Here is a 27,194-nt window from a genome sequence, read left to right as displayed (position 1 = left end):
CCCAAACCCATAAACTGTGAGACCATGACCTGAGCCAAAGTCGGACGCTCAACAGACAAAGCCACCCAGGCGCCCCTATGTTTTTAATTTCTCTTGTTCGTTTTCTTTTACGGCAAACGATTCTTATTTAATAGATGCGATGCTTCCTAGAATCTGTCACGGTGTTTAAACCCCATTGATCCTGGATTCTGCTTTCAGGGGCACTGTTCTCCTTGCTCATGTGGATCTCTCTCTTCCAGCAGCCGGTTTCCTTCAGCCCCGAATCAGCCATGGTTGAATGCTCCTGGTTCAGAAAAGGTGGCCGAGGCTTTTCCAGGAGGCTGCTGTGCAGCTTTTTGTTGTTTACCCACCAGTCCCTCCCCCAACTCTAAAGGCTGCAAATCTTGGCAGCAGGCGGAAAGGCCTTAGGCTGGGCAGTCCCTAAAAGCAGGGTGAAGGCACGTGGTGGAAACGGAGATTCACTGCCAGGAAAGGCTTCCTGCCCAGCCTCGGGGAGTGTGGTCAACAGGCAGCCTTAGCCGTCAGCCCCTTTGGGGCCCGCCTTGCCTGAAGAGAGTCACGTCACACAAAGCCACACCCTCCCGGACACCGGTGATGAGCCGGATGAAGGTCCAAAAGGCTGACCGAGGCCTGGCAGGTTGTCACTGCCAGCTGACCGCCCCCTCCCCTGCCCCATCCGGTGTTGAACCCCGACAGCTGTCCTGTATCCCAAACTCTACCTCACGTCTGCTTCCAGAGACCTCCAGCTGGCACAGCTTGTACTTGGAGGAGTTTGGCGCGCCTCGTTCCTTTGTGGAGTCTCCGTTCACACGCCAGCTCGCGACTCAGGTGTAGGGCTCCAAAAGCTGCGAAGGTGGCAGCCGCCCTCAGGCGGCTTCCCCCTCCAGCGAGTGCTTTGTGCAGGCGCACACCCGGATGGTCAGCCGCCCAGGCCACAAGCCTACTGACAGCAGGGAACCCCTTGCACATTTGTACGCGCCCCGTTTCACAACCGCGCTGGCCCCGGGTGCACTCTTGGCTTCTTGGCCTTACGGGTGAGGCAGGTGCTCCTGGAGGGAAGCTGCCCAGGGCCCCCACCAGACTGCTCTGACCAGTCTGACCTGGTGTTCCCTCTGAAGGACCCAGGCTGGGAATAAGCCCTGGAGGACATCATCAGGACCTCTGATGGGTCTGGACAAGGTCAGATTTGGATGGGGCCCTGGCCCACATGAGGTCGGAATGTTGTTTGGAGATCTCTGTTCTGTGGCTCTCAGAAGTTTTAGAGTCCTGGGCGCACGTCTGGCTTGCTCTGAAGTGAGGGGGTGGTTATATGGCAGGTCCCAGGGGTCCCCTCACGGCACCCTCTGCCCCCAGGTTTCCACCAGATCGCCCTGAGCAAGGTGGCTGTGCTGCTGCTGGCTGGTGGGCAGGGCACGCGCCTAGGCGTGAGCTACCCCAAGGGCATGTATCAGGTGGGGCTGCCCAGCGGGAAGAGCCTGTACCAGTTGCAGGCAGAACGGATTCGGCGGGTGGAGCAGCTGGCCAGCGAGCGCAGCGGGACCCAGTGCGCCATACCCTGGTGTGCCTTTCCCTCCTCACCCTGTCCCCAGAATGATCCCCCTGCCCACGCAGCATCAGCCCTGCCCCACACCAAGACTCGAGTCCCAACCCCCAGCCCCAGCCCCAGCCCCAGCCCGGACTCCGAGGCCAGCCCCTATCGGAGCCCTGGATCCCCGAGCGGCCGGGCCCTTCCAAGGGCCTGCTCAGCCCTGCCTCTCCTCGCAGGTACATCATGACGAGTGAGTTCACGCTGGAGCCCACCGCCAGGTTCTTCAAGGAGCACGACTTCTTCCACCTGGACCCCAACAGCGTGATCATGTTTGAGCAGCGCATGCTGCCTGCTGTGACCTTTGATGGCAGGGCCATCCTGGAGAAGAAAGACAAGGTTGCCATGGCCCCAGGTATGCCCCGCCCCTGAGTCAGGGAAGCGCTGGCTGGTCTAGAACAAGGAGCTAATCGGAGGTCAGGAGGGCTGCACGCGGCCGGAACGTTATGCTAGAAGGCTGTGTGGCCCTGGGCGACTGGCCTCCTCTCTCTGGGCCTTGACTCCCACGTGTCGCATGACACAGCCATAGGGCTACTTGGATAGTGACACAGAGCTGCCTCAGGTACAAGGTCCAGCCCCAGGGGCCTCTCCTGCCTCCAGCAGGCTCTGGACTGGACGGCTGAAGCCCCGGGGACTGGTCCCTTTCTCCCTTGGCAGATGGCAACGGAGGGCTGTACCGCGCACTGTCAGACCACCAGATTCTAGAGGACATGGAGCGTCGGGGAGTGGAGTTCGTGCACGTGTACTGTGTGGACAACATTCTCGTGCGGCTGGCTGACCCTGTCTTCGTCGGCTTTTGCGTGCTGCGCGGCGCAGACTGTGGGGCCAAGGTGAGCCTCCCCGCCCACTGCCCGGCTGCCTGCCTCGCCCCGCCCCCGGCCCCGCCCCCGGCCCCGCCCCAGCCAGCCTTTCCTGTCTCTGCCTCGGCTGCAGGTGGTGGAAAAGGCGTCCCCGGAGGAGCCGGTGGGGGTGGTGTGCCAGGTGGACGGAGTCCCTCAGGTGGTGGAGTACAGCGAGATCAGCCCCGAGACCGCACGGCTTCGCGGGCCCGATGGGAGCCTCCTCTACCACCTGGGCAACATCTGCAACCACTTTTTCACTCGAGGCTTCCTCCGGGCTGTCGTCAGGTGTGCTCAGCAGGTGGCCAAGGGTGCTGGCCAGGGAGGCTGGCCTGAGCCCAGTGGGGCTGCGGTCAGGGGCCAGCCTGGGTTGGGGTGCATTTAAGTCGGCCAACGCCACCAGACCTCTAGCAGCTGCTATAAGGCTCTGGGGCCCGGTTGGCCTGCTCTTCCTCCCCACACGGTGGCTGTGGCCTCAGGCCCCACCTCTGCCCTGCGACGTGCCAGCTGCCATTTCACCTGGGCGGGGATGTGGCCAGTGGTGCCAGTCTCTCTCGCGGGCTGGGGAGCGTAAGAGGGTGCCTGTGTCCTTCCAGAGACAGGGCTCAGCTCCCGGGGCTCCTGTGCCCTGCGGTGTCCGTCTGTCGGCCCATCCTGCCTGGCCAGGTGTGCAGAGGGGTGGGGAGGGGGCTCCCAGGGGTGTCCCGTCTGAACCGTGTCTTTCCTTCTTTTGTTCTCCTGTCTCCCCGCCCCCCCCCCAAGTGAGTTTGAGCCCTTGCTGAAGCCACACGTGGCTGTGAAGAAGGTCCCGTACGTGGATGAGGAGGGAAATCTGGTAAAGCCGCTAAAACCAAATGGGATAAAGCTGGAGAAGTTTGTGTTTGATGTGTTCCCGTTCGCTAAGTTAGTGGCAAAAGTCGTTTATTTTTTTCTTTCTCTCCTCTCCTTGTTTTGGTGGTGGGTTCTGAGACCTAGTTGGGCTGGGAAGTGGAGGCTTGTGGGGGACAGTGGGGGTGCACCTTTGCAGTGGGGGGCCAGGGGCTGTAGGCGGGCTCCAGAAGGGGGCAGGAGAAGGGGGCTCACACTGCCCCTGCAGGGTGAGCATGGGGACATCTGGAGCAGTTGGAGTCTTGGGGGCTGTGCTTTGGGGGCCACCCCTGCCACTCCTGAGCCTTCCGTCTGCTCCTGGCCGGGGTTAGGAGGCTGTTCCCGGGCTGGTGGCTGGGGGACACCCAGGGGACTCGGCCCTCAATCTGGGGTCTCAGGGTCTGTGGGTTTGGCAGGTGGGAATGGGGTGGGGGGTGGGGGGAAATCAGGCAGCCCCAGGGATCTCAGAAACAAAGACACACGCAGTGACTGTGGGGCCTCCTGCGTGGAACAGACCACCATTTAGTCGTCGTGAGCCCGGTGCAGGCTTTGCCTGCCCGGGACCAGGGCCTCTGGGTCAGGACGTCTGGTCACCAGCTGTCGTCCGCACAGGAACTTCGTGGCCTTCGAAGTGTCTCGGGAGGAGGAGTTTTCTCCTCTGAAGAATGCTGCCTCGGCTGCCGGCGACAACCCCACCACGACTCGGCGCGCCCTGCTCCTGCAGCATTACCGCTGGGCCCTGCAGGCAGGGGCCCACTTTCTGGACGCGTGTGGGGCGCGGCTCCCTGAGCTGCCCAGGTGAGTGTGCCCGTCAGCATGCTCCTCAAAGGACAAGGGTGTCAGGGTCCAGCTCCCCACCCCAGGCCCTTGCCGGCTCCACTGCCGTCTGAGCTGCGACGGGAGCTTGGGCTCCAGCACCACGCTGAGTATGGGTGGCCACGCACCCGGCCCAGCCATACAGTGACTGCCTGCAGCTTTGAGCCCAACTCCTCAAGGTCTGCTCAGGGCCTTGGGGAAGGTGGGTGGCTGCCAGCCTTCCTGACTCATCTGTAAGCTCTGAAAGCAAGACCTAGGCATGACGTGTAAAAACAGCAATGCAGGTCACGTTTCGGGACTGGAAAAGGAAACGACAGAGCCACCACCTAAATCGCGCTGCTCAGGGGGACCTGTGCGGGCTACCTGCAGGGCTGAGGGGTGTCTTCCAGCCCAGGTCAGAGCTGATCAGTCAAGTCAGGGGCAGTTTGCCGAGGGCTCTGGGGGTGCCGTGGAAGGGAGTGGTGCTGAGAAAAGATCTATGGGAGCTGGGCCAGGCAAGGCCAGCCCCAGGGCATACACCCTGGAGCAGGCGCTGACACGTGGGCTCCCACAGCTTGCCCAGCAGCGGAGAGCCTCCTGCCATCTGTGAGATCTCGCCTTTGGTATCATACTCTGGAGAGGTGAGAGTTGACTGGCTCATTCAGGTCTTTTCTGGGGTAGGGATGCATGATCGGGAGGAGGGCTGGGGAGTGGTGGATGCCGGGGCGGAAAGTCACAGCTCTGCCTCACGTTACCGATGAGACAAATAGTTTTTCAAATACAGAGGATCCTCTAGGATGTAGGGTGGGTGAGGCATCAGGAGGCCCCAAGGACCAGGAGAGGCCAGGAGGGTATCAGGTGAGGCCAGAGGCTAGGTAGGGTTCCAGCCAGGCTTTGTGGGAGCCTTGCAAGGAAGGAATGCTGGCGCGGACCCTTTGAGAAGATCTGGGCTCAAGAGGGCCTGGGTCTGCAAGTGGCATCCGACCCTTAGTGCTGGGAGCGAGTCTGGCCCTACCCCACACGGGCTCAAGGCAGAATATGGACCCCACCTGGGGACAGAGGTTAACGTGTGGACACACTGACATCCTTGTTTCCAGGCTCTGGAGGCGTATCTGCAAGGCCGGGAGTTCCCATCCCCGCTGATCCTGGATGAGAACCGGGCCAGGGCTCTGCAGCCCTGACTTGCTCTCTGGCCTGCCAACCCCGGGGTCCTGAGGGGTGGCGCCGCTCCCGTCATCGTTCCCGGGGACACAAGTGACCAAACAGGGCTCTTTGGCCGCGCTCCTGGCTGTGAGGTCTGGACGAGAGGCAGAGGTGCGGCGTCCTCGGGGAGGGCAGCAGGCCTGCCTCTGTCGGAGCGGAGACGTACGTGAGGACGCGGCACCTCGAGCCCTACGCGCAGATCCGCCCGGCGGGGAGCGCCGGCCACTCCAGCTTTTCTGCAGACCCACGGACGGACGAGGCGAGAGGAGGGGACGGTGTCCGTCCCCCAAAGGGTGACCTGTCCAAAGGTGCTGCTCCCTCCCTCTCTTGCAGCTGACCCAGTACCTGGCAAGGGGGGGGGGGGGGTCACGGCCTAGCCCTCCAGCCCCCCAGTGCCCACCACCTACCCCCACCCACCCCCCACGCACAGCCTGCACACCTAAAAGTGAATTCTCTCAATCTCCCTTGGAGGCCTTGGCTCCTCGGCCAGGGCTACGGTTGGTTCAGGCTGCTGAATTTTAGGTCTTTTCCCCAACGACCAGTCGGACCAATTCCAGTGGCCGCACGTGGTGGCTAATTGGTCTGAAACATAAGCAGGCAGGGAGCACCGCCTCCAACCAGCTTGCCAGTAGCTTCTGACAGACCTTGGTGCTCACGGACCTCCCGCGCTCTCTGGAGGGAGACACAGACTCCACGTACGGGGCCACGGTCCCCACGCTGCACCCCTGCGGCCCCACCGAGGCTGGGGAAGACCCGCTGGCCCTGGCCCCTAGCCCTGCTGCTCTCCCCTCCGGAAAGCAGCACGGGGCACCTCCCCGCCCGCTGACGCGAAGGGCGGCGTGGAATGCAGCCTCCCGCTCCGCCAGGCCGCCTGCTCCCACGCCCTCGCACTGCGGCGACACCCCCACGGAAGCCGGTTTCCCCAGGGCAAGGAGGTCACCTGGGCGGTGGGTTCAGAGGCCGCTGACTCCTCCAGTGGCTTGTAGTGGACTAGCGGAGGGTGGACGTGTGTCCCCGCACCCGGACCTGGGCGTGGCGGCGGGGTCGGGGCCAGGCCCAAAGCCCAGAGGAGGACTCTGCTCCCACCCGCGCTGTGCCAGTCCTTCGCAGACCTCAGAACCGAACCGCGTGCCTCACGACGCTTCTCCCAGCTGCTCCGCTGGCAAGCAGAGGGCCTGGGACAGAGGAGGGCCAGCCAAGGCGGGGGCCCGGGTCCGGGGTCCTGCCCAGAGCTGTTGCTCCTCACTGCCACCGCCCAACGACCGTGCAGCCTCTTTCCTACACCAGCTGGGGAAGCTACTGAAACGGCCTGTTTTTAAAGACCCCGTTTATTGTAAGAGAATTACAGCCGCGCGTAAAGTTCCAAACACGGCCCAGAGATCCGGGGCACAAGAGCCTTCGGAAAGGCTTTTCCACAGGATTGAAGCACGTCCCCAAACCAGGAACACGGGTGGAGCCCTAGGTCACTGCTCACAGGTGCGCGCTGCTGTGCACACTGCGCTCAAGAGGCAGGACGGGCCCCTCAGCACAAAACTGTCCCTCCCCAGACAACCGATAAGGAAGCCACGGACTTCTGAGAGGCTGCCAAACTCTTTGATTTCCCGCAGAACGTGGCGGATTCCCAATAAACGCAAGATGCCGTGATGGATCCCTGGCCTGGCGAGCGCAGTTTCTGACCCGCACGGGTGCTGGGAACGGCAACCGGGGGTTCCCAGCTCCGTGCATCCAAGAGAGCAAGAGTCCACACGCTGAGCCCGCACCTGCTCTGGGCGGCCCAGGAGTCCCCTCGAGCTCCCACCCAGCTCTTCGCCAGGGTCTCAGGGAGGCCAGGGACCACCTAGTGAGGCTGACACCCTGGGGGGGGGGGGGGAAGAACCACCCCACCCCACCCCACCCCACCCCGGCTAGGTCTCCAGGGGTGGGCTCCCGCGCCCTCAGCTGGAGAGCCCGGTGACCCACCCTCCAGATACCACCTTCTCCCTGCTGTCGGCATGTGCAGGGACGGACGCACGAGGGCACCGCTGGCACTACCGGCAGAGCCCTGTGTGGGGAAAAGACCCGCAGGGGCCTCGGGGATGACCCCCGCTAGGGAAGGGGGGGGCGGAGAGCAGGAGGCGCTTTCTGGGGCAGCTTCAGACAAGCCAGGGAGGCGCACACGCCGGGGAGCCCGCCACACACCCCTAAGTGCGGCGGCCGGGACTGCGGGAGGCGGCGGGCTCACCCGAGGGGGCCGGCAAGGAGCGGGGACGGCCCTCGGCGCTGCGGGGCTCGCTCCGCCCTGCCGCGTGTCTACTGAGGGGAAACGCGCGCACAACTCGCCGCGGCGGTCGTCCGCGAGCCCCCAAGCCCATCGGCTCCGAAGAGCGGACACCGAAAGCCGCCCCGCCTCGACTCGGGCTCGCACCGGACCCGCTGTCCTCTCGCTGAGCTGCGGCCCCCACTAGCTCTGGGCCGGGAAGTCCGCCCGGGGCCGGGAGTCGAGCCCCGGAGCGGGGGCGCGGGGCGCCGGACGTCCTGCCAACACCACGGACCCGGCCGGTCCCGGGGACGCGGCGCCCAGCCGAGTCCCAGGCTCTGCGCCGGCGGGCTGCGCGCAGGCGCGGGCGGGCAAGCGCGTCACGGCGCAGGTGCGGCCGTGCGCCGACGCGGCGGGACGTAAACACGCACGCAGGGGGCCACGAGGGCGGGCGCAGGCGCGGTGGGGAATAGGAGGGCGCGGCGCAGGCGCATTGGCCGCGCGCGCGATGGGCGGGGTGTGGACGGCGCTGCGATGGCTGCCCGCGGGTGTCGGACCAGCGAAGTCCCCGGCGCCTCTCAGAGCCCGGCCTCCTGACGCCGCCAGTGGGCGGGGTCGCCCGGGCCGCCGCCACCGCTGTCATGTATCCGCCGCCGCCGCCGGCGCCACATCGGGACTTCATCTCGGTGACGCTGAGCCTTGGCCAGAGCTACGACGGCAGCAAAAGCTGGCGGCGGCGCTCGTGCTGGAGGGTGAGGGTCGGCGCCGGGCCGGGGTCCCGCGGCCCGCCCGCCGCCCCCTGCCTGGAGCGCAGGCGCTCGTCCGGGCCCGGGGAGCGGTGGTCGCCGGCCGCAGGCCGTCTTTACAGCCCGCGCTCGGCGGGGCGGGGTCGGGGAGGGGGAAAGCTGTAGGCTGCCCCTCGGTGCGGTGGGTCAGGAGCCCCGCGGTCTCGGGCTGCAGGGCATCGACACCCCACATCGGGGCAGATGCGGGGTCCCGCCGGCTGCCTGAGACGGAACACGCGCGTCGCGCGAGCCTTTCCTCACTGCCCCTGCGATAGGACACGTATGGCTTCTGCGTCTGTTGTTTATTTCCGTTCCCCTATGCCGTCTGGAATATCCCCGCGGCTCGTCAGTCTCTGCCGCCGGGGCGCTTCCCCCGGTTCAGAAACCGGACCTTGGGAGTTACCCCCTGTCCTCCCTGAATTTGCAGCGGTCGCACGGGTCCCAGCTGTGTTGTTTTCCGTCCCGTAGAAATGGAAGCAGCTGTCGAGATTACAGCGCAACGTGATCCTTTTCTTCCTCACGTTTCTCGTGCTCTGCGGGCTCCTGTCCTACATCAGCGTGGCTGACCAGTGGAGAGGTACCGGCTGCGCGTGTGCCTCAACCCCATGCGTGTGCGTCACTGACTGCGGGTGGCTGGGCAGAAGCGGTCTGGCCGTGCGCCTTAAGCGCCTGGAGCGTCTGCGAATTGGCGAGAAGCGCAGATGAAAAGGAGCGGAGGGTGTCTTTCGCCACCCTGCTAGAACGTGGCTCGAGTTAATGTGATGTTGCCCGCCTGCTTCCTGGGTGTCCGGTGTAAGGGCCGGCCGGCCTCTCCGTTCTCTGCGCCTCACGGAGACGTTCGGGTCCTGAGGTCGCGTGCCCCGTCCGGACACGCTCCCTGAACTTCCTCACGCGTGTTACCGTGTGTTCCGAGCGGCCCGGGCAGTCTGGGGGAGGAAAGCTCAGGAGCCGCTGCAGGCGGCTGGAGACAGCTGCACATAGGCCAGCGTCTGCGCTTCCTGGAGGGGAAGCCGCTGAGGGGAGGTCCGTGTGGGCTGGGCTGCAGGACAGAAGCTGCCAAGTGCTTTGAGGAAGGTTTGGTTACCCTTGGCCGTTCTTGAGTTGGTTTAAAGGACCTTCCCCAGGTCTCACGGTGTCCTCTCGTGGTGAGGAGCGCCCACCTAGACGTGTTCCTCCGCGCGCTCGCTCGGGCTCTCCTTGGGGCTGTGCGGCACGTTTGGGATCAAATCTGTTCTCTCGTTTAGCCGTGGATGGCAGGTCAGCGGAAGAGCGGAAGGCGAGACCAGCAGATCCGCCCGTCTTGCCGGCTCCTCAGAAGGCAGATGCTAATCCAGAAAACTCGCCGGGGCTTTTACCCCAGGTACGTTCGGTGAACTACACGTGGGGTTGCGACCGGGGTCGTCCCACGGGCGTTTCAGAACCGCGCGTGATGTTCCGCACGGACGGGGGAGCAGTTCTTTCCCTTGTTGTTTGTCTGATGTTCGCGCCCTGCGCCCGTTATTCTGAGCCAGTAGGATGACGCTTGGGGCAAGGAGGAGGAATATTCTTTCCTTCCTTCCCCTTGGATACCTGCTGGTGAGCGAAACAGACCCGCCCCTTGTCTGGAGGGGCTGCAGGCCGGCGGGAGCAGGCCGGTGGCCGTGGTGTCCATCCCGGGAGGAAAATAGCAGTCGCCTCCAGGGATGAGGCTGGGGACGGGACGCTGAACTGCGGTGTGAGACTGGGCAGCCGCCGGTCCTGGGTACAGTCGGGAGAGCAGGGCTCGAGTCCAGTGACGTTGCCCGAGGCGGGGAGCTGGGCTTGTTCAGGGAGCTGCAGTTTCAGAGGGCGTGGGCGGGGAAGGGGGCTGGGGTCGGGCCCCACGGGGAGCGGCCAGGAGGCCTCTCTGCAAACCGTCTTACTCGGAGGCTGTGTGTCAGACAGCTCACGTCCTCCCTCGTGGAGCCGACACGCACGTCTCTCGCCCCTCTTGGCCGCTCTCGTGCACCTGGGCTCTCGTGACGGCGATGGGAGCAGAGCCCGCCTGCACGGTTGCCCGCCGAAAGACACGCTTCCATTGCTCGGGAGGCCCGTGATCCCGTCTGTGGTGGCGGCCGGGGTCGGTGTGCACGGCTCCCCGGGTCCGGGCCTCGGGGCGCAGGGCCCCTTGTGGCGGGGCCGCTGGGACCTTTCCTGCTGCTCGGACTCCGGCACTTGTGCCCCAGGCCTGGGTCAGCCCCGGTGCTTTGTGTGCGGCCAGATCCCATCCTCTTGGCCACGGGGGTCCCGGCTCCGTGGCACTGGCGTCTTTACAACGAGGACCTCTTCACGGGTCCTGTGGGTACTGAGCGGCAGAGATGTGTTCGATCCCTGAGTCGGCCTCCTTGCTGTGTCCTGCGGAGGAGGGGCCTCCTCCTGCCCTCTGCTGACGACGGGCTACGCCTGGGCCCCTGCGCTCCGTCCCTGGACCCGGTGCCCTGGCCACCCGGTTCTGAGCACAAAGGGTGGGAGTCCTGGGGCACAGGCCCGGGACAGTGTTCTTTGCGCCTCCATCCACGGGGACGTGGCTCTGACCCTTTATTGCTACCTTTAGGGTCTGTGACGGCCTGGAACCCTCCCGGGCCGGGATGCTAACCCACTGCCCAGGGCTGCGCCAGCCCGTTGGCACAGTCTCCGTCCCGGTTGGTCAGGGCCCGGAGATCGTGAGAAAGGATCTTCTGGCCAAATCTGCATGTTGCCGTGGGAGCGGGAAGGCATCTCCTCCGGGTGCAGTGCTCCACCAGCCATTCCACGCGGTCCGTGGGGTTGGGTCTGATAGGGAGAGCATCCCAGGTGGAAACGGAGTGGCCGCTCCTGGGCCGTTGAAGTGTTTTCACGAGTGGCTCTTGTTTCGATCTAGAAGCCTCAGAGGCATTTCCGACGGGGACCGCCCAACCTGCAGATTAGAGCCCCCGACAAAGACTCCAAGGACCGGAGGCAGGATGACACGAGGCGGAGGGACGAGGTGGTGGGCGACGCTCGTCAGGAAGACAGCACACAGAGAACGGTGGTCAGGTACGGGGAGCGTCAGAGACGAGGCAGCACGGGTCGCTAGATGCGCAGAGGCCGGTCCGTTTGACGTTTCCTGAAAAACAAAGGGATAGGGTCGGCGCGCTGTCTGAAGCGGCTTCTCCTCTCAGAGCAGACAGTGGAGAGAGCGGGACCCCGGTGGGGGCGGGGCCCTGCCTTCTCCGCGTCGTGCCGCATGGAGCGGAGGGCCGCCACGAGCCCAGCCAGGCTGTGACCGCGGGCGTTTGCATCTCTGCCCTCAAGCCGGCTGACTCCGCTTCCTCCTCTCCCTGAAGCTGGAGGGGTGCAGTGATCGAGCCGGAGCAGGGCACCGAACCCCCTTCGAGAAAGGCGGAGGGCCCCCCCACCAAGCCTTCCTCACAGGCCCCCGGGATTCAGAACCAACCAGGTAAGGCCCCGCCTGCGCCCCGTCGGGCCTCACCCGGACATGGTGACGGAGAGGGCGCGTGGACACCCAGCTGGGCACCCGGGCGGGCCCCAGCTCTCTGTAGAGCCTCGGGGAGGACACGGGGCTCCACGGCGGCCCGCGGTCCCAGGCCCATCGCGGCCACCACAGGCCGCCTGTGCGGGAACTGCCCGCGTCCGTGCCAGCGCGGGGCCTGGGGAGAGTGGAGACACGGCCCCGGCTCGGTGGGGTCCTGGGGTCCTGCGTTCTGGCACCTGTAGTGGAGGGCCCCCGGGGCACTGGCGCTTTGTACGCTCCGTGCGGCCTGTCTGCTTTGGTTCTCGTGGCGGCCTTTGAGGTCATCGGTCTGTCGTAGGCCCGTTCCACGGACGGGAGAACCGAGGTTAGGCCGGCAGCGGCCACGGCCATTTGCCTCCCGGAGCGGGGGCTCGCGCCGGGTCAGCTGAGCCTGGGGCCCAGGCTGTGACCCTCCAGTCCTGTCGCTGTTGCCACTGAGGGGAGGAGGAAGAAGGAGCCCAGAGCCGGGACGGGCGGCCCGGGCGTGTGCGGGGAGGCAGAGCGGTCGCGGGGCTCTGAGGACCGATGTCAGAGCCGCAGATACCAACACGACTGGGCCTCGGGCCACACCGAGAGGACACGTGTCGCGAAGCCGCCGACGCCCACGTTTCTGTCCGCCTGGTGGCCCTGTAACTCGTGCCTGGTCCTCCGACGTGTGGAGGGGAGAAACCTCCTCGGTCGGCGTCGAGGCCACCCTGGAAGGGCCCCAGGGCGGCCTTGGGTGTGTCTGCCACACGCTGTTCCCTCCCCGAAAACACCCAGAGCTGCTGAGGCACGACGCGGGCGCCTGTGAGATGAGGCGCTCTCGTGGAGGTCACCGGGGCCCGCCCGCCACGTCTGATGCTCCCCCGGCCGGATTGCGCAGCGCGGCTGCCGTGGCGGAGCGGCAGGCACCGGTCTGCTGCCTCAAACACCGCCGCCCACCGCGCGTTCCCCGCAGCTCCAGAGGGGTCGTGCCCGCCGGGCGTCCTGGTGGAGGCGGACGGGCGCAGGCCAGGCGGATGAGAGGCCGAGCCGTCGCGTGTGGGCCCTGGAGGCCTCGCCACCTTGGCAGCCGCGTCCAGCCGTGCGGCTCCGAGCCCGGCGGTGCCGCGCCCCGACCTTCGGGGTCGTCCGCTGCCGACCTGCGGCCCCCGGACGGTGTCCCCCCACCCCGCTGAGCGCCCCGCGGCTTGGGGCTGCAGAGGGGCGGTGTCTGAACCCTGGGCGGTTCCGGTCCCCACGACCCGCCGTCTTCCTCGCAGCCTCCCCGAACGAGCGTCAGAGGGCCGTGATAGACGCCTTCCGCCACGCGTGGACCGGCTACCGCAAGTTCGCCTGGGGCCACGACGAGCTGAAACCCGTGTCCAGGTCCTTCAGCGAGTGGTTTGGCCTGGGACTTACGCTGATTGACGCCCTGGACACCATGTGGATTTTGGGTCTGAAAAAAGGTACCTGCTCGTCCCCGAGCACGCGGCCAAGTTCCCCCGGTGGAACGCTTGGGCGCGCGAGTGAGCGAGCCGTGCCCTGGAGGGTGCAGACGCCACTGTTTCCGTCTGAGGAGCTCTCCCTTCCCCTGGGTGGCAGGCAGTCGCTTTGTCCCTTGATGGCAGGCGTCCCGGGGACGCTCAGGGCAGTCGCCCCCTCGGCTCCCGGCCGAAGGCCTGGGCTGGCGTCCGGGGGCAGTTCCAGCCCGTGCTCCTGTCCTAGCCGGAAAGGGGCTCCCTGGTGGGAGGCGGCACGTGATCCGATAAGGCCGTCGGCGTCCGGGGTCTCTCCACCACACCCTTCTCAGGCCACGTGGACGGGGTGTGGTTGAGGCTACGGGTCTTTGGGTACTTCCGAATCGGTCTCTCGGAGTCCGTTTCCGGTGTTCCGTACAGGCCAGAGGCTCCCCCTGAGTTACTCACGTGGCCCTTTGTGCCGTGGCCGTTACCCGTCAGGGCTGGTGCTCACGACGGCACGCTGGCTGCCCGTCCTCCGGGTGCAGGGGGCTCCGCGGTGTGTCCCCTTGCCGTGGGAAGTGATGGCGAGGCCCCTCGGGAGAGAGAGACACGAGGACGCACGTGGCCCCAGAGCCAGCGAGCGGTCACGGGGGCGCCGGGACCTGTAACCTACTGCCGCTCCCACCCCGTCTCCCGTCGCAGAGTTTGAAGAAGCCCGCAAGTGGGTGTCTAAGAAGCTCCGGTTTCAGAAAGACGTGGACGTCAACCTGTTCGAGAGCACGATCCGGATCCTGGGCGGCCTTCTGAGCGCCTACCACCTGTCCGGGGACGACCTCTTCCTGAGGAAGGCCGTGAGTGTCCGGGCGCCGGCGGAGGTTCCGCGGCTTGAGGGGCCCCCGGGGGTGGGGGCGGGGGCGGGGGTCTGTTCCGGGTCTCCCGTCTCCCCGGTCGTCTGGGTCTCGCTCCCACGCACGTGCGTGGGAAGGTCCCTGTCACCGTCGTGACCCGTGGGGAAGCGCTCTCGGGGCTCCTCGGTGTCGCCGCTGTTGAGCGCCGAGGCCACGTGAAGCCAGTGAGGTCCCGTGTCCGCTTACGGGGGTGAGCACGGGTGGCGGGGTGGCGGGGGTGGGGCGGGAGGGTGGGCGTCGTGGAACGGAGCCGAGGCTGCCGTGTGACGGGAAACCTCGGTCCTCGTCGTGTCGCGTCGTCAGGAAGACTTTGGGAATCGGCTGCTGCCTGCGTTCCAGACGCCCTCCAGGATCCCATACTCGGACGTGAACATCGGCACCGGAGCCGCCCACCCGCCCCGCTGGACCTCGGACAGCACGGTGGCCGAGGTCACGAGCATTCAGCTGGAGTTCCGAGAGCTCTCCCGCCTCACGGGGAGTAAGAAGTTTCAGGTACGGGGGGCTGGCCTGCCGGCCGGAGGCGTCACACCAAGCGGAGGCGTGCGTGGACTTGACCCCGGGCCGCAGGACCACCGTCCTGTGTGCTTCCCGGTCCCTCGTTCCTCGCCTTTCCTCAGCTGCGCGGGCGGGAAGGGTGTCGACTGGGGGCTGAGTCCGAGCGCGGGCCCGTGTCCTTGGGGTCCCAACTGCCCCCTGCCTCGTGCTGTGGTGGCCCCCGGGGGGTGGTCCGTGCCGGGAGCGAGGCAGGGGCCCACAGTCGTGGGTTTCGGCCTTGCTAGCCCGTCGCTGACGGTCCTCGTGGACCTCGCTCCTGACCCTCGCCCCGACCCCGTTGGCCGGGGTCCCTCTCCTTGTGGGTGAGTCTCCAGCACGCGGCGGACCCTCTGGACTTGGCGCTCTGCCTCGTCACTCTTCCTCTTCCTTAAAAACCTGAGCTGCGATTTGAACGTCAGGAGGTTTTGCCTCTTGGCTTGAACGTCGCGCCACAGTCCCACGTGGGCAGCGGCTGCCACCGTCTGATTCCAGAACCAGGTCCTCGCCTCAGGAAGTAGGCCAGCGCACCCTAGCGCTCCCACCCGGGCCCCCTGCCTCGGTGGCCGCAAATCCACTTGTCGTGCGTGGCTTTCTCTGTTTGGAATGCTCGGCGTGAGTGAGGTCCTCCGTACGGCGTGGGCCGTCTGTGGCCGGTTCTGTCGCCACGCGTGACGTCTTCGTCCGCGCTGGAAGCGTCCGGGAGAAGCGCACCCGTGTCGTAGCACGTGTCAGAAGCATCCCTTTTCGTGGCCCGCTGGTCTGCCATCGTGCGGTCGGACCACGTGCTGTCCGGGCTCTCGTGCGTTGAGGAGCAGCTGGGTTGTTTCCCACGCGGGGCTGGTAAGAGCGGCGCTCCCGGGAGAAGGTTCCAGGCGCACACAGGGCTCTGGCTTTTCCGCGGCAGCCGCGCTCATCCTCCGGTCTTTCTCGGTAGCCTTCGCAGGTGGGCACGTGAGGGTGCCTCCTCTGGGCTGTGGATTTTGTCCTGGTGACGTGTGGCGTTTTCCAAACGCCCACAGGCCCCGTGTTCATCTCCCGGGTGGAGGTGGGCGTCCGGGTGCCTGTCTGCTTGTCGGCGGATTAGCGGCTTTCCTGTCGTTGGCTCGTACTCCGGAAGCTCAGCGTCTCTCTGTTTGCTCTGAGACGCCGGCCGGGCGCCGTTGCGATGCCGGATCCCTGTAGCTGCTGGAGACCCAAGGGAAATTGAAGCCGCCCCTGCCTCAGAGGACTTTGTAAAAGGGGGCGGGCGTCCGTGGCGGGTGGAGGCCAGGAAGTCACTCCCCAGGCAGGGTCCCGAGCGCCGTGAGCAAACGCGCACAGGGCCACGGAGCACAGATGCGTGGCGCTGCCCGGGAGGAGCTGAGGTTGGTTGGGTCTCGAAGGATGAACAGGATCGGCGGGCGGGTGTGCCGCGACCGCGGGCTCGGAAGCAGACGCGCCTGCCTTCCCTCCAGCGAGCCGGAGCAGACGGCCACGCCTGGGCAGGAGGTCCCGGGGACCGCGGCTGTGGCCTTCAGACACGGTCCCCTGCCAGGAGGAGGAGCTCAGCCCCGTGTTCGGGGCCCTCGGCATCTGCCCGCTCATCGAGGCAGCCGCGTGTGAGGGTGGGGACCTGGTTGCCGCGTGGCTGGGGCCACCCTCAGAAGCCCTTGCCCGGTGCAGCCGGGCAGGGGAGCGCCGTGGGCCGGGACACCGGCCTCTTCCGTCCTCTTCCGTCCTCCGCTGGGAACGGGCCCGCCTGTCACGGAGCAGGGGGGAGCCGACGAGGCCCGCCTTCCTCGGCTGGCCCGAGGTCCAGCAGCCCCGTCCCCCTGGCTCACCCGCACTCTCCCCTTGTGTGTGTGTGTGTGTGTGTCCCAGGAGGCCGCGGAGGAGGTGACGAGGCGTGTGCACTCCCTGTCGGGGAAGAAGGACGGGCTGGTGCCCATGTTCATCAACACGCACAGCGGCCTCTTCACTCACATGGGAGTGTTCACTCTGGGCGCCAGGGCCGACAGCTACTACGAGTACCTGTTGAAGCAGTGGATCCAGGGCGGAAAGAAGGAGACGCAGTGAGGCCTGTTTCTGCTGCCTCGGGGACGGGGTCCCCGAGGCTCCCCTTGTCCCGGGTTCTCGGTCCGGAGGCAGCGGCCGTGCCGGACCCGGACTCGGCCCCTCCGCGGGGGATGTGTCCCTTCCCGGCACGGCCTTCGTGCCAGAGAGGACGCCTGGCTGGTCACGGAGGTCCCCGGCCCCTCTGCGCCAGGCAGGGCCTGGGGTCTGGGCCCGGCCGAGGGGCCCCCGGCTCACCGGCCGAGCTCTCGTCCTCGGGGTCGTGGAGGCGGCTCTGCTTGTCCGCTCCCCAGCGGAAGGTGGCCAGGGGCCCCTGGGCCTCCCCGCGCTGCCTGGTTGACGCTTCGGACGTGCGCCTTCCCAGACGGCAGTGCCTCGGGGAGCCTCGTCGTGCGGTCGGGAAAACGCGGGTCACTCTGGTGAAGGGACTGGAAATCCTTGAAGTCTCACGCCAGGGGGTGACCACGGCCCAGGACCGCTGGGGGTGGGCAGCTCCAGGAGGCCGACCCCTATGAGCAGAGATCAGGGCATCACGCCTGGGGAGCCGGAGTTCCCCACGCCTGAACGTGGGGACGTTGAGAGAACCCTGGTAGGCACGTGGCGTCCCGGGTGGTCCACGGGGGCCGGCTGAGAGGAACGACCCTGTTCGGGGGAGCGGCGGGCACAGCCCCGTGTGTGCCCCAGGCCGCCGACTGCCACGAGCCTGCGTCTCCAGGCTGGCGTGGTGCCACCCCAGACAGGGCCAGGCCTCTTGGCCACTAGCGTGGGGATGGCAGCTCGTGGCCACGTGCCCGCTCCTGGGTAACCGGGCGGGGGGTCGGGCCGCGCACCCACCTGCCCTGAGCCCACGGGGCCTGCCGGTTCACAGGTTACTGGAAGACTACCTCGAAGCCGTCGAGGGAATCAAAAGGCACCTGCTGCGCAGGTCTGAGCCCAGGAAGCTCACCTTTGTGGGGGAGCTGGCCCACGGCCGCTTCAGCGCCAAGATGGTGAGCACGGTCGTGATGCAGGTGGGGCGTAGGGGGCCGCACCCACCCGTTTTTCTGGGGCCCCGATGGCTTCGCGAGTCTGGACGTTGGAGAGATGGCTCAGATTCTGGTCGTGGGGCGTGAGCCCTCACAGGTCGACGATGGACTGCGCGGCGGTGTGCGGCAAGGGGGGCTGGGGTCTGTGATGGGTCCCCGGCCCCTCCCCCGGGGTGCCGCTCCCGTCCCCCGGGGACCCTGTGCCTTCCCCAGGACCCCGCCCCCCTGCCCAAGACTCCACTCCCTCCCCCCTGCCCTCCCTCCTCCCCCCTGCCCTCCCTCCTCCCCCCTGCCCTCTCTCCTCCCCCCTCCCCCCTGCCCTCTCTCCTCCCCCCTGCCCTCTCTGCCCTGGGTCTAGTTACTTGTCCCCTGCCCCTGGTACTCCATCAGTGTTTGCGGGGCCAGGGCCAGACCCGGGTCAGCATCCGCTCCCCTGGCAGGCGGGTGTCCGTCAGCCACCCTCCCCCCTGCCCATGTGGGCAGGGCCCGTAGTGGAGTCGCTTTCCACGTTCCTGCCCTTGTGGGCCCTGAGGAGTCCCCGCTCAGGCCCGTCGACCCCTGGGGATGCGGGGGGCCTGAGGGAGCGCTGGACCCTGCACCCGGTGTGGCCCCCGCCCCTGCCCCACGTGGCCACCGACTCACAGTGGTGAGGAAACCGCTCTGGTTTCAGGACCACCTGGTGTGCTTCCTGCCAGGGACGCTGGCTCTGGGCGCCCACCACGGCCTGCCCGCCGACCACATGGAGCTGGCCCGGGCGCTCATGGACACCTGCTACCAGATGAACCGCCAGATGGAGACGGGGCTGAGCCCCGAAATCGTGCACTTCAACCTGTACCCCCAGAGCGACCGCAAGGACGTGCAGGTCAAGGTGAGCCGGGCCGGGGTCTGGACGTGGGGGCGCCCTGCGGGCTCGGCCTAGCTCCTCCCGTGTCCCCCCACCCCCCACCCCCCACCCCAGCCGGCGGAGCTCAGCCCGTGTTGTGTCCCCCACCCCTCCCTCCCCCCCTCCCCCCTCCCCCCCCAGCCGGCCGACAGGCACAACTTGCTGCGGCCCGAGACGGTGGAGAGTCTGTTCTACCTGCACCGCCTCACGGGAGAGCGCAAGTACCAGGACTGGGGCTGGGAGATCCTGCAGAGCTTCAACAAGTACACGCGGGTGAGCGCCTGCCCTGCCCTGCCCCGCCCCGCCCCGCCCCGCCCCGCCCAGCCCGCCCTGCCCCGCCCCGAGTCCCTGCTCCCTTAGCGGGGCAGCCAGAGGGGGGCGGGGGCGGGGGCGGTGCAGGCTCGCCGTGGCCTCGGGAGTTCGGCGCCACGTGCCCCAGGGTCTCGGGGACCAGGCTCCGTGGCCCGGTGTGCACAGGGCGACTCTCCTCCCGGATCCTCCGTGTGGCCCCGGGCAGCCCTTTCCCACCCCAGACGGCGCCGTGACCGTGGCCCCGACACCCGTCTCGCCCTCTGGGCCGTGGCTCGGAGGTCACGCCGTGTCCGGGGCCCGCCACCCACCCCGGCAGAGCGCGAGCGCCAAAACCCGACCCGCGTACGCCCTGTGGCGGCCGGGCGGTGGGTCCCGGCCTCCTCAGGTGCTCGGGGCCTTCGGGAGGCCGCCTCCGGGTTCCGGAGCACGCGCTGCACGTCGGGTCACGTGAGGGCGGCTGGCGTCTCTGAGGGGCCGTCTGGAGGAGCTGCGGCTGAGCTCCCGGGGGGCCGGTCCGCCGGCGGACCTTGGGGTCGTCTGCCTCAGACCCGGCCCTTGGCCACGGGTGCCGCGGTGAGGCGCAGGGGCCCCGGCCGGGGGCCCTGCGGCCGCCGGCGCCCCCGAGGGCTGAGCCCGGCGTGGGGAGCTGGCTGGGCCTGCAGCCGTGGTGACGCCGCGGTCTCCGCTCTCGTGCAGGTCCCCTCGGGTGGCTATTCTTCCATCAGCAACGTCCAGGATCCCCTCAATCCCCAGCCCCGGGACAAGATGGAGAGCTTCTTCCTGGGGGAGACGCTCAAGTACCTGTACCTGCTCTTCTCCGACGACCCGGCCCTGCTCAGCCTGGACGCCTACGTGTTCAACACTGAGGCTCACCCCTTGCCCATCTGGGCCCCGCCTAGGGTGGGGTGACCCCCCTGTGGGCACTGCCCGGGGGCCTCACACGTCTTGCGTCTGTGGGTACCTGTCCTCGGAACCCTGGCCTTGGGTAGGTTCGCTCTCTTGACCTTGGCCGCGGCGTGTCCCCTCGGCCGACTGTCCGTGCTCCAGGGTCAGGCTGATGACATTCCCCAGGGGGTTACCGAGCCTGACATCTCAGGGCCTCAGAGGTGGTCAGGGCAGCTGGGCGCCCGGTGCTTTGCCGCTGGCTTTGCACTTCTGGCTTGTGGTTCTCATGACGTCGGACGGTGTCGTGAGGTCAGCGCCGTGAATCCCCGAGGCCCCACCTGCTGGGGACCTTCCTGCTTGAATCATGACTTACATTCCTGATCCCCAAACGTCTTCTGTGTGGCCCCAGTGTCTCTGCTTGTCCCCTGGGGCCGCTCTGGGTCTCCTGGACCCACACGTGTTCTGAGATGAGCTGAAGGGACAGCCCGACATGCGGTTCAGCCCGGGGTCTCAGAGTCTGTGAATGTGCCCTGACCCGGGAGTCCTGGGGGGGCACTTGCGACCTCCTGCGAATCCGGGCACCTGGCCGGCTGTGGTGTTTACATGTTGGACTCAGGGATCCTCCCCCGGCCCTGCAGGGGCGGGGAGGGGCGGGTGGACGAGTTCATCCTGCTCCTGGACCACCCGACAGAACGGACTTTCCAGGCAGCATAAACGTGGATTGTTTCCTGTGTTGGTAAGCGGGTCCTTTACTGTGAAACATCTTTGCGTAGTTTGAGAGAAAGCCATCGTCGTTTTGGGGCGCTTCTGACTGCAGTGCACAGGGGTGTCAGGTTTCCAGCCCGATAATCCTGCCGTCCTCCATACATAAGTTAGCACATACGCACCTTACCTGTCGTTGGACGAGAGAACGCATCACGGGGTGGGAGCGGAAGGTGGCTTCGCGGCCTGTCCTGAACACAGACCCACAGCAAACAGAGCCAGCGAGCGCCACACCCAAGTTCTTTCATCAGCTTCTGTGTATTTCGTGAAAGAAGTTCACAAAATGCAAAATCGGATACCTTGGAAAGGTCAGTGTAGAGAAAAGATTTCTGTAGCGAGGCAGAGCGGCAACATCCACCTCCCGTTCTCCCCAGAAACAAAACAGCAGTAGAACCGTCGCGGTCAGTTTTGACAACAGCCAATGAACCATGAGGAAAAAATGAAGTGTGGCTCCATTAAAGGAACAAAATTAGTTGCTAAAAACTGTCGCTAAAGACAGTCCAGCCTTGAGAATTATTAGAAAAGGACTAATAAAACTAAATTAAACGTTCTCAACTTGAAGACACACATGGAAATAGGGGAAATTGGGGAAATACTACGAGCACACTGAGATTACCAGAGAAATTACCAGAAGGAATAATTATTAAAAATCATCTTCCATTGAAACGTGCAGCGATTGAGAGATTCATCAGCAGAATTCAGTGGCCACAGCAGCGAGGAGACCACAGAATGTGAGCCGTGGACAGAGCCCGAGGGACAGGTCCCACCCTCCGCAGGCCCCACAAGTCTGTTAAGAGTTGGGGTCTCAGGCAAAAGGGGATTTGAAACAGTGCTGAACGCTTACCAAATGTGATGTTCTAAGATGTAAATTACAAATTCAAGAAGGTCAGACACTTCCTAGTAGAATCAACACAAGACAACCTGGGATAAGTGGTGGGAGAGTCTTGACCGCCGTGAGCGGTGACCTGTGACGTGCAGACCCACGGCAAGGCCAGCCGCCCAGTGAGGGAGAAAAAAGGCCAGAAGATGGGAATGGAATGACGCTTTGATGAGAAAAGTTGTCACCCCGGAGTTCCATGTACAGCAAAACTGACTCAGAAATGGAGAATTCTAGGTATTTCCAGGGGAAAGCCGGATAGCTTGTCGCCAGGCGGCCTGACGTGCGTGAAATGCTCCAAGGACTCTGGGCGGAACTGCTGCCGGATGGGAACTCGGGGCTCTGTTAAGACGCGGCTGGGATGTGTCAAATCAGTTACGTGTTTGGCTGCCACTCCTGTTTTTATTCTCCAGGATTTAAAAGCTGTTCATGGGAGATCATTACAGATTTATGTTTTGGGGCCCACGGTGTGCAGCGTGAGTTTTGAGAGTAGCTACAGAAGCAGGCTGGTCTGAGCCGTCTCAGAGGTCGTGTATGTTAGTGAACAGAGTTGCTGTATGTGTGGACCAGATTGTTAGAAATTCGGGATGTCACCCATGATAGCCACGATGAAATTATCAAAAAGATACACGTGGGTGGAAAGGAGAAGAGAGTGAGAATGTTCACTAAAGTTTTTTAAAAAAAAAAGTCCTTGGAAGAAATGAGGGACGAAAAAGGATTAACATATAGAAAACACGCGCAAAGTGATAGAAAGAAGTCTTATTGGTAATTACGTAAAATAAAATGGATGAAACTCTTCGATCAAAACCAGAGCTTGGCAGAATGGACTAAAACACAGTGACCCAAGTACGTACTGTCTAGCAGAGACCATGCTTCCAAAGATACAAATAGACTGAAGGCAAAACCATGGGGGGAGACACTCCATGGAAACAGTGACCCAAAGAGAGCTGGGATGGCTTTGTGAACGCCAGACGAAATAGGCTTTAATTCAAACACGGGGGGTGCCTGGGTGGCTCAGTGGGTCGAGCACCCAACTCTTGATTTCATCTCAGGTCATGATCCCAGGGTCATGGGGTGGAGTCCTGCATCGGGCCCCACGCCGAGCATAGTGCCTGCTGGGATTCTCTTTCTACCTCTCTGCCCTCTCCGTTGCTTGCACACGGTGTCTTTCAAATAAAAATTAAAAAACTTTTAAGAGGTCAACGTAGATGCAGCTTGCTTTGTTTGTATTCAGTCAAAACAAGATTTTTCCACGGGGAAGAAAAGACAGGGTTATAAAGAAGGTAGACCAGTTACAAATGCATCGAACAGCAGAGTCAAATGAAATAGCCGGGTCTCCAGTGGCAGTTGGAGACTTCGTTAGTCGCCTTGAAGATGCACAGACCCGCTAGGGGAAGACCAGCGAGGAAACCGAGGACACGAACAGGGCTACAAACTAGGCAGACCCAACAGACGAGAGCGCCCCCGACAACAGAGTGTCCCTGCTCCTCGAGGGCACATGGAGCATTCTCCATTGTCTACGTTAGGCCACAAAACAAGTATTAATGCATTTTATTTAAGTTTTGGTTTTTTTGTTTTGTTTTTTGTTTTTTGTTTTTTGTTTTTTTTTTGAGAGCAAGCACAAGCTGGGGAGAGGGGCAGAAGGAGAAGGAAAGAATCTTTGGCAGGGTGCATGCTCACTGTAGAGCCTGACACTGGGCTCAATCCCACAACCATGAGATCATGTCCTGAGCTCAAATAGACACTCAACTGAGCCCCCCAGGTGCCCCTAAAGATTTTACTTTTATGTAAACTTTATACCCAACATGGGGCTTGAACCCACAACCCCAGGATCCAGACTCGCACATTCCATCAACTGAGTCAGTCGGGCACCCCAGTGTATTTTAAATGATTGAAAGAGGGGGGGCCTGGCTGGCTCAGTCGGTTGAACATCCGACCTCAGCTCAGATCAATTTTAGTATATGTGCTGCCGAAGCGAGCACTGACCTCAGCTCAGATCAAGATCTCACTGCTCGTGGGTTCGATCCCCTCATCGGGCTCTGTGCTGATAGCTCAGAGCCTGGAGCCTGCTTCCGACTCTGTGTCTCCCTCTCTCTCTGCCCCTCCCCTGTTCATGCTCTGTCTCCCAAACATAAATAAACACAATCAATGGGTCAGTGGAGAAGTCAGAAAGGAAGTTAAACACTTTTGAGACCTATGAAATTGAAAGCACAAAGTACACAATTTATGGGATGCAGGGAAGGCTGTGCTCAGATCAAAATCCATAGCTTTGAATGCCTACATTAAAAAAAAATTAAAAATGTACGAGGCGCCCGGCTGGCTTAGTCGGTAGAACACACAGCTCCTTATCGGGGCCGTGAGTTCGAGCCCTGTGTTGGGCGTAGAGCCTACTTTAAAAATAATAATATAGAGGCGCCTGGGGGGCTCAGTCGGTTGGGCACCTGATTTCGGCTCAGGTCATGGTCTTGCGGTTTGTGGGTTCAAGCCCCGCGTCGGGCTCTGTAGTGACAGCTCAGAGCCTGGAGCCTGCTTCAGATTCTGTGCCTCCTCTCCCTGCCCCTTCCCCGCTCACGCTCTGTTTCTCTCTCTCAAAAAATAAACATTAAAAAAATTTTAAAAATAAAAATAACATAAAAGGAAGAAAGATCTCCAGTTAGTACCTAACTATGCACCTTGAAGAACTAGGAAAGGAAGAGCAGACTAAACCTAAAGCAGTGTGAAGGAAATGTGTAGAATGGAGATAAGTAAAATAGAGAATAGAAAAACACCAGAGACGGTCCACAAAACCAAAAGTTCGTTCTTTGAAAGCATCAACAAAATTGAATCTCCGAGCTACACTAACAAGGTGAATGTCCGATAGCTAGAACCAGAAACAGAAGTGGGGGTGTCACCAGTGGTCTTACAGAAAAATTTCACACCATCAAATCTGACAGTCTTTTTAAGATGGCAAGTTCCCAGAGATGCAAGAATGATCTAAACTCAAGATGATCTATAAGTTTTCGACAGACCTAGGACAAATAGATGGATCCAATAGTAAAAAAAGAGACAACAACAAAACCCTCCCAACAAAGAGAAGCCTGGGGTCATGTGGCTTCTGGGGAATTCAGCCAAACATTTTCAAAGTTGGGGCACTTTGCTGGCTCAGTCTGTGGAGCGTGCAACTCTTGATCTTGGGGTTGAGTTTGAGCCCCACATTGAGTGTAGAGATCACTTAAAAATAAATCTTAAAACACACACACACACACACACACACACACACACACACACACATTTTAAGAGTTAACCCCAGTCCTTCTCAAACTCTCAGAAAATTGAGAGGAGGGAAAACTTCCTAAATCATTCTGTAAACCCAAAATTACCTTGATATCAAAACCAGATACAGACATTTCAGTAAAAGACTACAGGCCAATATTTCTTGTGAATATTAATGCAAAAATCCTTAGCAAGATACTGACAAATCTGGCAGTATGTTTGAAGATTCTACACCATGATCAAGGTGTTTCAATGTAAGGAGATCAGTCATCCACACAACACAATACACAGGAATGAGCTGTGGATACAAGCAACAACTTGCATGGACCTCAAGGACATCGTGCTGAATGAAAGAAGGCACACTCCAGGAGGAAAAAGAAACAATAACACACTCCATTCATAGAGCACAGTGGAGAAAATACACGATAACTGCAATTGACATAGAGCACGTGACAAAAGCCAACACTCTTTCATGGTAGAAACACTCATGAAACCGTAGGTAGGAGGGAACTTCCTCAACACAATAAAGGGTAATCGTGGAAAGACGCACAGCCAACATCCCACTCAACAGTGAAAGACGAAGCTTTTCCTCTAAGACCGGATATAAGACAGGACGACCTGCTTCCACCGCCACTAGAAATAAAAGGCATTCAGACTGGAATTGAAGAAGTAAAACTCTGTTTGCACATGACATGATCCTGTGTATAGAAAATCCCAAAGAATTCACAAGAACATGACTAGAGCTAATAAATCCAGGAAAGTTGCAAGACTCGATCAGCAATCAAAACGTTATGTTCCTGTGCACCTGCAGTGAACAATCTGAAAAGGGAATTAAGAAAGCACTTCCATTGAAAATAACATTAGGGCTGGGACGCTTGGCTGCCTCAGTCTGTGGACCATTTGGCTCTTGATCTTGGGGATGTGAGTTCCAGCCCCACGTTGGGCACAGAGCTTACTTCAAAATAAAAACACCATCTAAAAGAATAAATAGGGATCAATTTAAGGATGTAATGTACACCAAAAAGTATAAAACATTGCTAAAATAAAGAAGATCTACATAAGTGGAAACATCCTTTGTTCATGCATAGGAATACTTTATTTTTTGTTTTTTCAATGTTTATTTTAGAGAGAGAGAGACAGAGCATGAGCGGGGGAGGGGCATAGAGAGAGGGAGACACAGAATCCGAAGCAGGCTCTGGGCCCTGAGCTGTCAGCAGAGCCCAACGCGGGGCTCGAACTCACAAACCGTGAGATCATGACCTAAGCCGAAGTCGGACACTTAACCAACTGAGCCCCCCAGGCGCCCCAGGAATACTTAATTTTAAGACGTCAATGCTAGACAAAAATGATCTACAGGTTCAGTGCCATCCGTCTTAGAATTCCAACAGCCTTTTTTGCCAAAATGGCAAATGAATTCTCAGATTAATGTGGAATTGCAAGGAGCCGCAAATAGCCAAGATATTCTTGAAAAAGAACAAAGTTGGACGACACGGACTGCCCGATTTAAAAACTTACGACGAAGGCATGGTACTCCGAGCAGTGTGGTGCTGGTGTAGTGACAGACACGTGGTTGTCACTGAAGGGAGAGCCCAGAAATGAACACATACACGGATGGCCGACTGATGTTCTACGAGGGTATGTAGGTTTACTCAGTGGGGAAAAGAACCTTGTCCTCAACCAATGGTGATGGGAAAACCGGATTTCCACATGCAAAGAATGGAACTGGACCTCACTTCCCACCACATACAGAACATCAACTAAAAATCAATCAGCAACCCAAAGAGCGAAACCATCCGGCGCCTAGAAACAGCAGCAACAGCAATACGGAGACAGGTCTGCACCCAGCGGGCCTCACAGGGCTTCTCACGCCACAATCCAGAAGCACAAGCACCAGCCAAGTAGGACTTCGTCCAAAACTGTGCATCAAAGGATGCGGAGTGCACAGAACCAAAGCCCACAGAACGGGAGAAAGTATTTGCAAACAACGTATCTGATAAGGAATTTATATCTAGAATACGTTTTTTTAAATGTCCAGAACAATAAAAAAGTAATGCTCAACAACAGATAAAAGCACCTTTCATGACACGAAAGGGGGCTCAGTGTGTAGCGTGTGTACCTGGGCGTGCACACAAATGTGGCCCCGACCTCACGTGCAGCTCGCTCAGACCCAGATCACGGGCACCTGTGCGGGGTTCCCTGTCGTCCACACCCGCTGCTCTGTTGCTTGCAGCTTCGAGGGCTGAGGGGCAGAGCAGGTGGGGGGAGACAGGGCCTGTCTCCCCAGATCTATGGGCTGTGGAGGGGGGAATCAAGACCCAGCTTTGGCCCCAAAGCCACTGTCCCCCCTCCCCAGGGAGTCGGAAGAAGGGCTTCTGGACCCCCAGACGTACCCGCAAGCTCCGGGCCACCGGGTGTGGCAGGACAGTCAGAATCGGAATCCCCTTCTGGGCCTTCCCGGT

General features: G+C 62.0%; 2 protein-coding genes across 8 annotated transcripts; both read left to right on the top strand.

The window, feature by feature from the left end:
* The first annotated feature begins 1,357 nt into the window (after positions 1–1,357).
* On the top strand, positions 1,358–6,937 carry LOC115499700 (UDP-N-acetylhexosamine pyrophosphorylase-like protein 1). 3 transcript variants are annotated; one of them, XM_030293839.1, is made up of 9 exons: positions 1,362–1,558; positions 1,765–1,940; positions 2,243–2,415; positions 2,519–2,712; positions 3,187–3,327; positions 3,904–4,089; positions 4,384–4,501; positions 4,661–4,727; positions 5,184–5,268. In XM_030293839.1, the coding sequence occupies exons 1-8, from the start codon at positions 1,443–1,445 to the stop codon at positions 4,694–4,696; spliced, it is 1,140 nt and encodes a 379-aa protein (XP_030149699.1). In that variant the 5' UTR covers positions 1,362–1,442; the 3' UTR covers positions 4,697–4,727; positions 5,184–5,268. The 3 variants fall into 3 exon arrangements, with proteins under 3 accessions (XP_030149701.1, XP_030149700.1, XP_030149699.1); XM_030293841.2 differs by lacking the exon at positions 4,384–4,501 and having other exon boundaries at positions 1,358–1,558; positions 5,184–6,937; XM_030293840.2 differs by having other exon boundaries at positions 1,358–1,558; positions 4,384–4,727.
* A 1,108-nt stretch (positions 6,938–8,045) lies between these two features.
* On the top strand, positions 8,046–22,290 carry LOC115499012 (endoplasmic reticulum mannosyl-oligosaccharide 1,2-alpha-mannosidase-like). Of its 5 annotated transcripts, none has more exons than XM_030292701.1 (13): positions 8,046–8,277; positions 8,779–8,887; positions 9,555–9,670; positions 11,189–11,343; positions 11,634–11,746; positions 13,066–13,251; positions 13,948–14,096; positions 14,457–14,645; positions 16,548–16,738; positions 17,608–17,728; positions 18,435–18,632; positions 18,789–18,920; positions 19,656–22,290. In XM_030292701.1, the coding sequence occupies exons 1-13, from the start codon at positions 8,167–8,169 to the stop codon at positions 19,866–19,868; spliced, it is 1,983 nt and encodes a 660-aa protein (XP_030148561.1). In that variant the 5' UTR covers positions 8,046–8,166; the 3' UTR covers positions 19,869–22,290. The 5 variants fall into 5 exon arrangements, with proteins under 5 accessions (XP_030148561.1, XP_030148559.1, XP_030148558.1 ...); XM_030292699.1 differs by having other exon boundaries at positions 8,066–8,277; positions 13,999–14,096; XM_030292698.1 differs by having other exon boundaries at positions 8,066–8,277; positions 14,493–14,645.
* Positions 22,291–27,194: the final 4,904 nt, after the last annotated feature.

The sequence above is a fragment of the Lynx canadensis genome, chromosome D4, assembly GCF_007474595.2.
Source record: "Lynx canadensis isolate LIC74 chromosome D4, mLynCan4.pri.v2, whole genome shotgun sequence".
In the NCBI taxonomy this organism is placed as follows: Eukaryota; Metazoa; Chordata; class Mammalia; order Carnivora; family Felidae; genus Lynx; species Lynx canadensis.
The sequence above is the reverse complement of the archived record's forward strand: the minus strand, read 5'-3'. Positions and strand labels throughout refer to the sequence as shown.

Excerpts from the sequence above, each read along its gene's own strand:
- LOC115499700 (XM_030293840.2), top strand. The coding sequence starts at position 1,443 with ATGTATCAGGTGGGGCTGCCCAGCGGGAAGAGCCTGTACCAGTTGCAG. Across the intron at positions 1,559-1,764 it reads ACCCAGTGCGCCATACCCTG|GTACATCATGACGAGTGAGT; the intron begins GTGTGCCTTTCC and ends CTCTCCTCGCAG. Across the intron at positions 1,941-2,242 it reads CAAGGTTGCCATGGCCCCAG|ATGGCAACGGAGGGCTGTAC; the intron begins GTATGCCCCGCC and ends CTCCCTTGGCAG.
- LOC115499012 (XM_030292701.1), top strand. The coding sequence starts at position 8,167 with ATGTATCCGCCGCCGCCGCCGGCGCCACATCGGGACTTCATCTCGGTG. Across the intron at positions 8,888-9,554 it reads CGTGGCTGACCAGTGGAGAG|CCGTGGATGGCAGGTCAGCG; the intron begins GTACCGGCTGCG and ends TCTCTCGTTTAG. Across the intron at positions 9,671-11,188 it reads CGCCGGGGCTTTTACCCCAG|AAGCCTCAGAGGCATTTCCG; the intron begins GTACGTTCGGTG and ends GTTTCGATCTAG.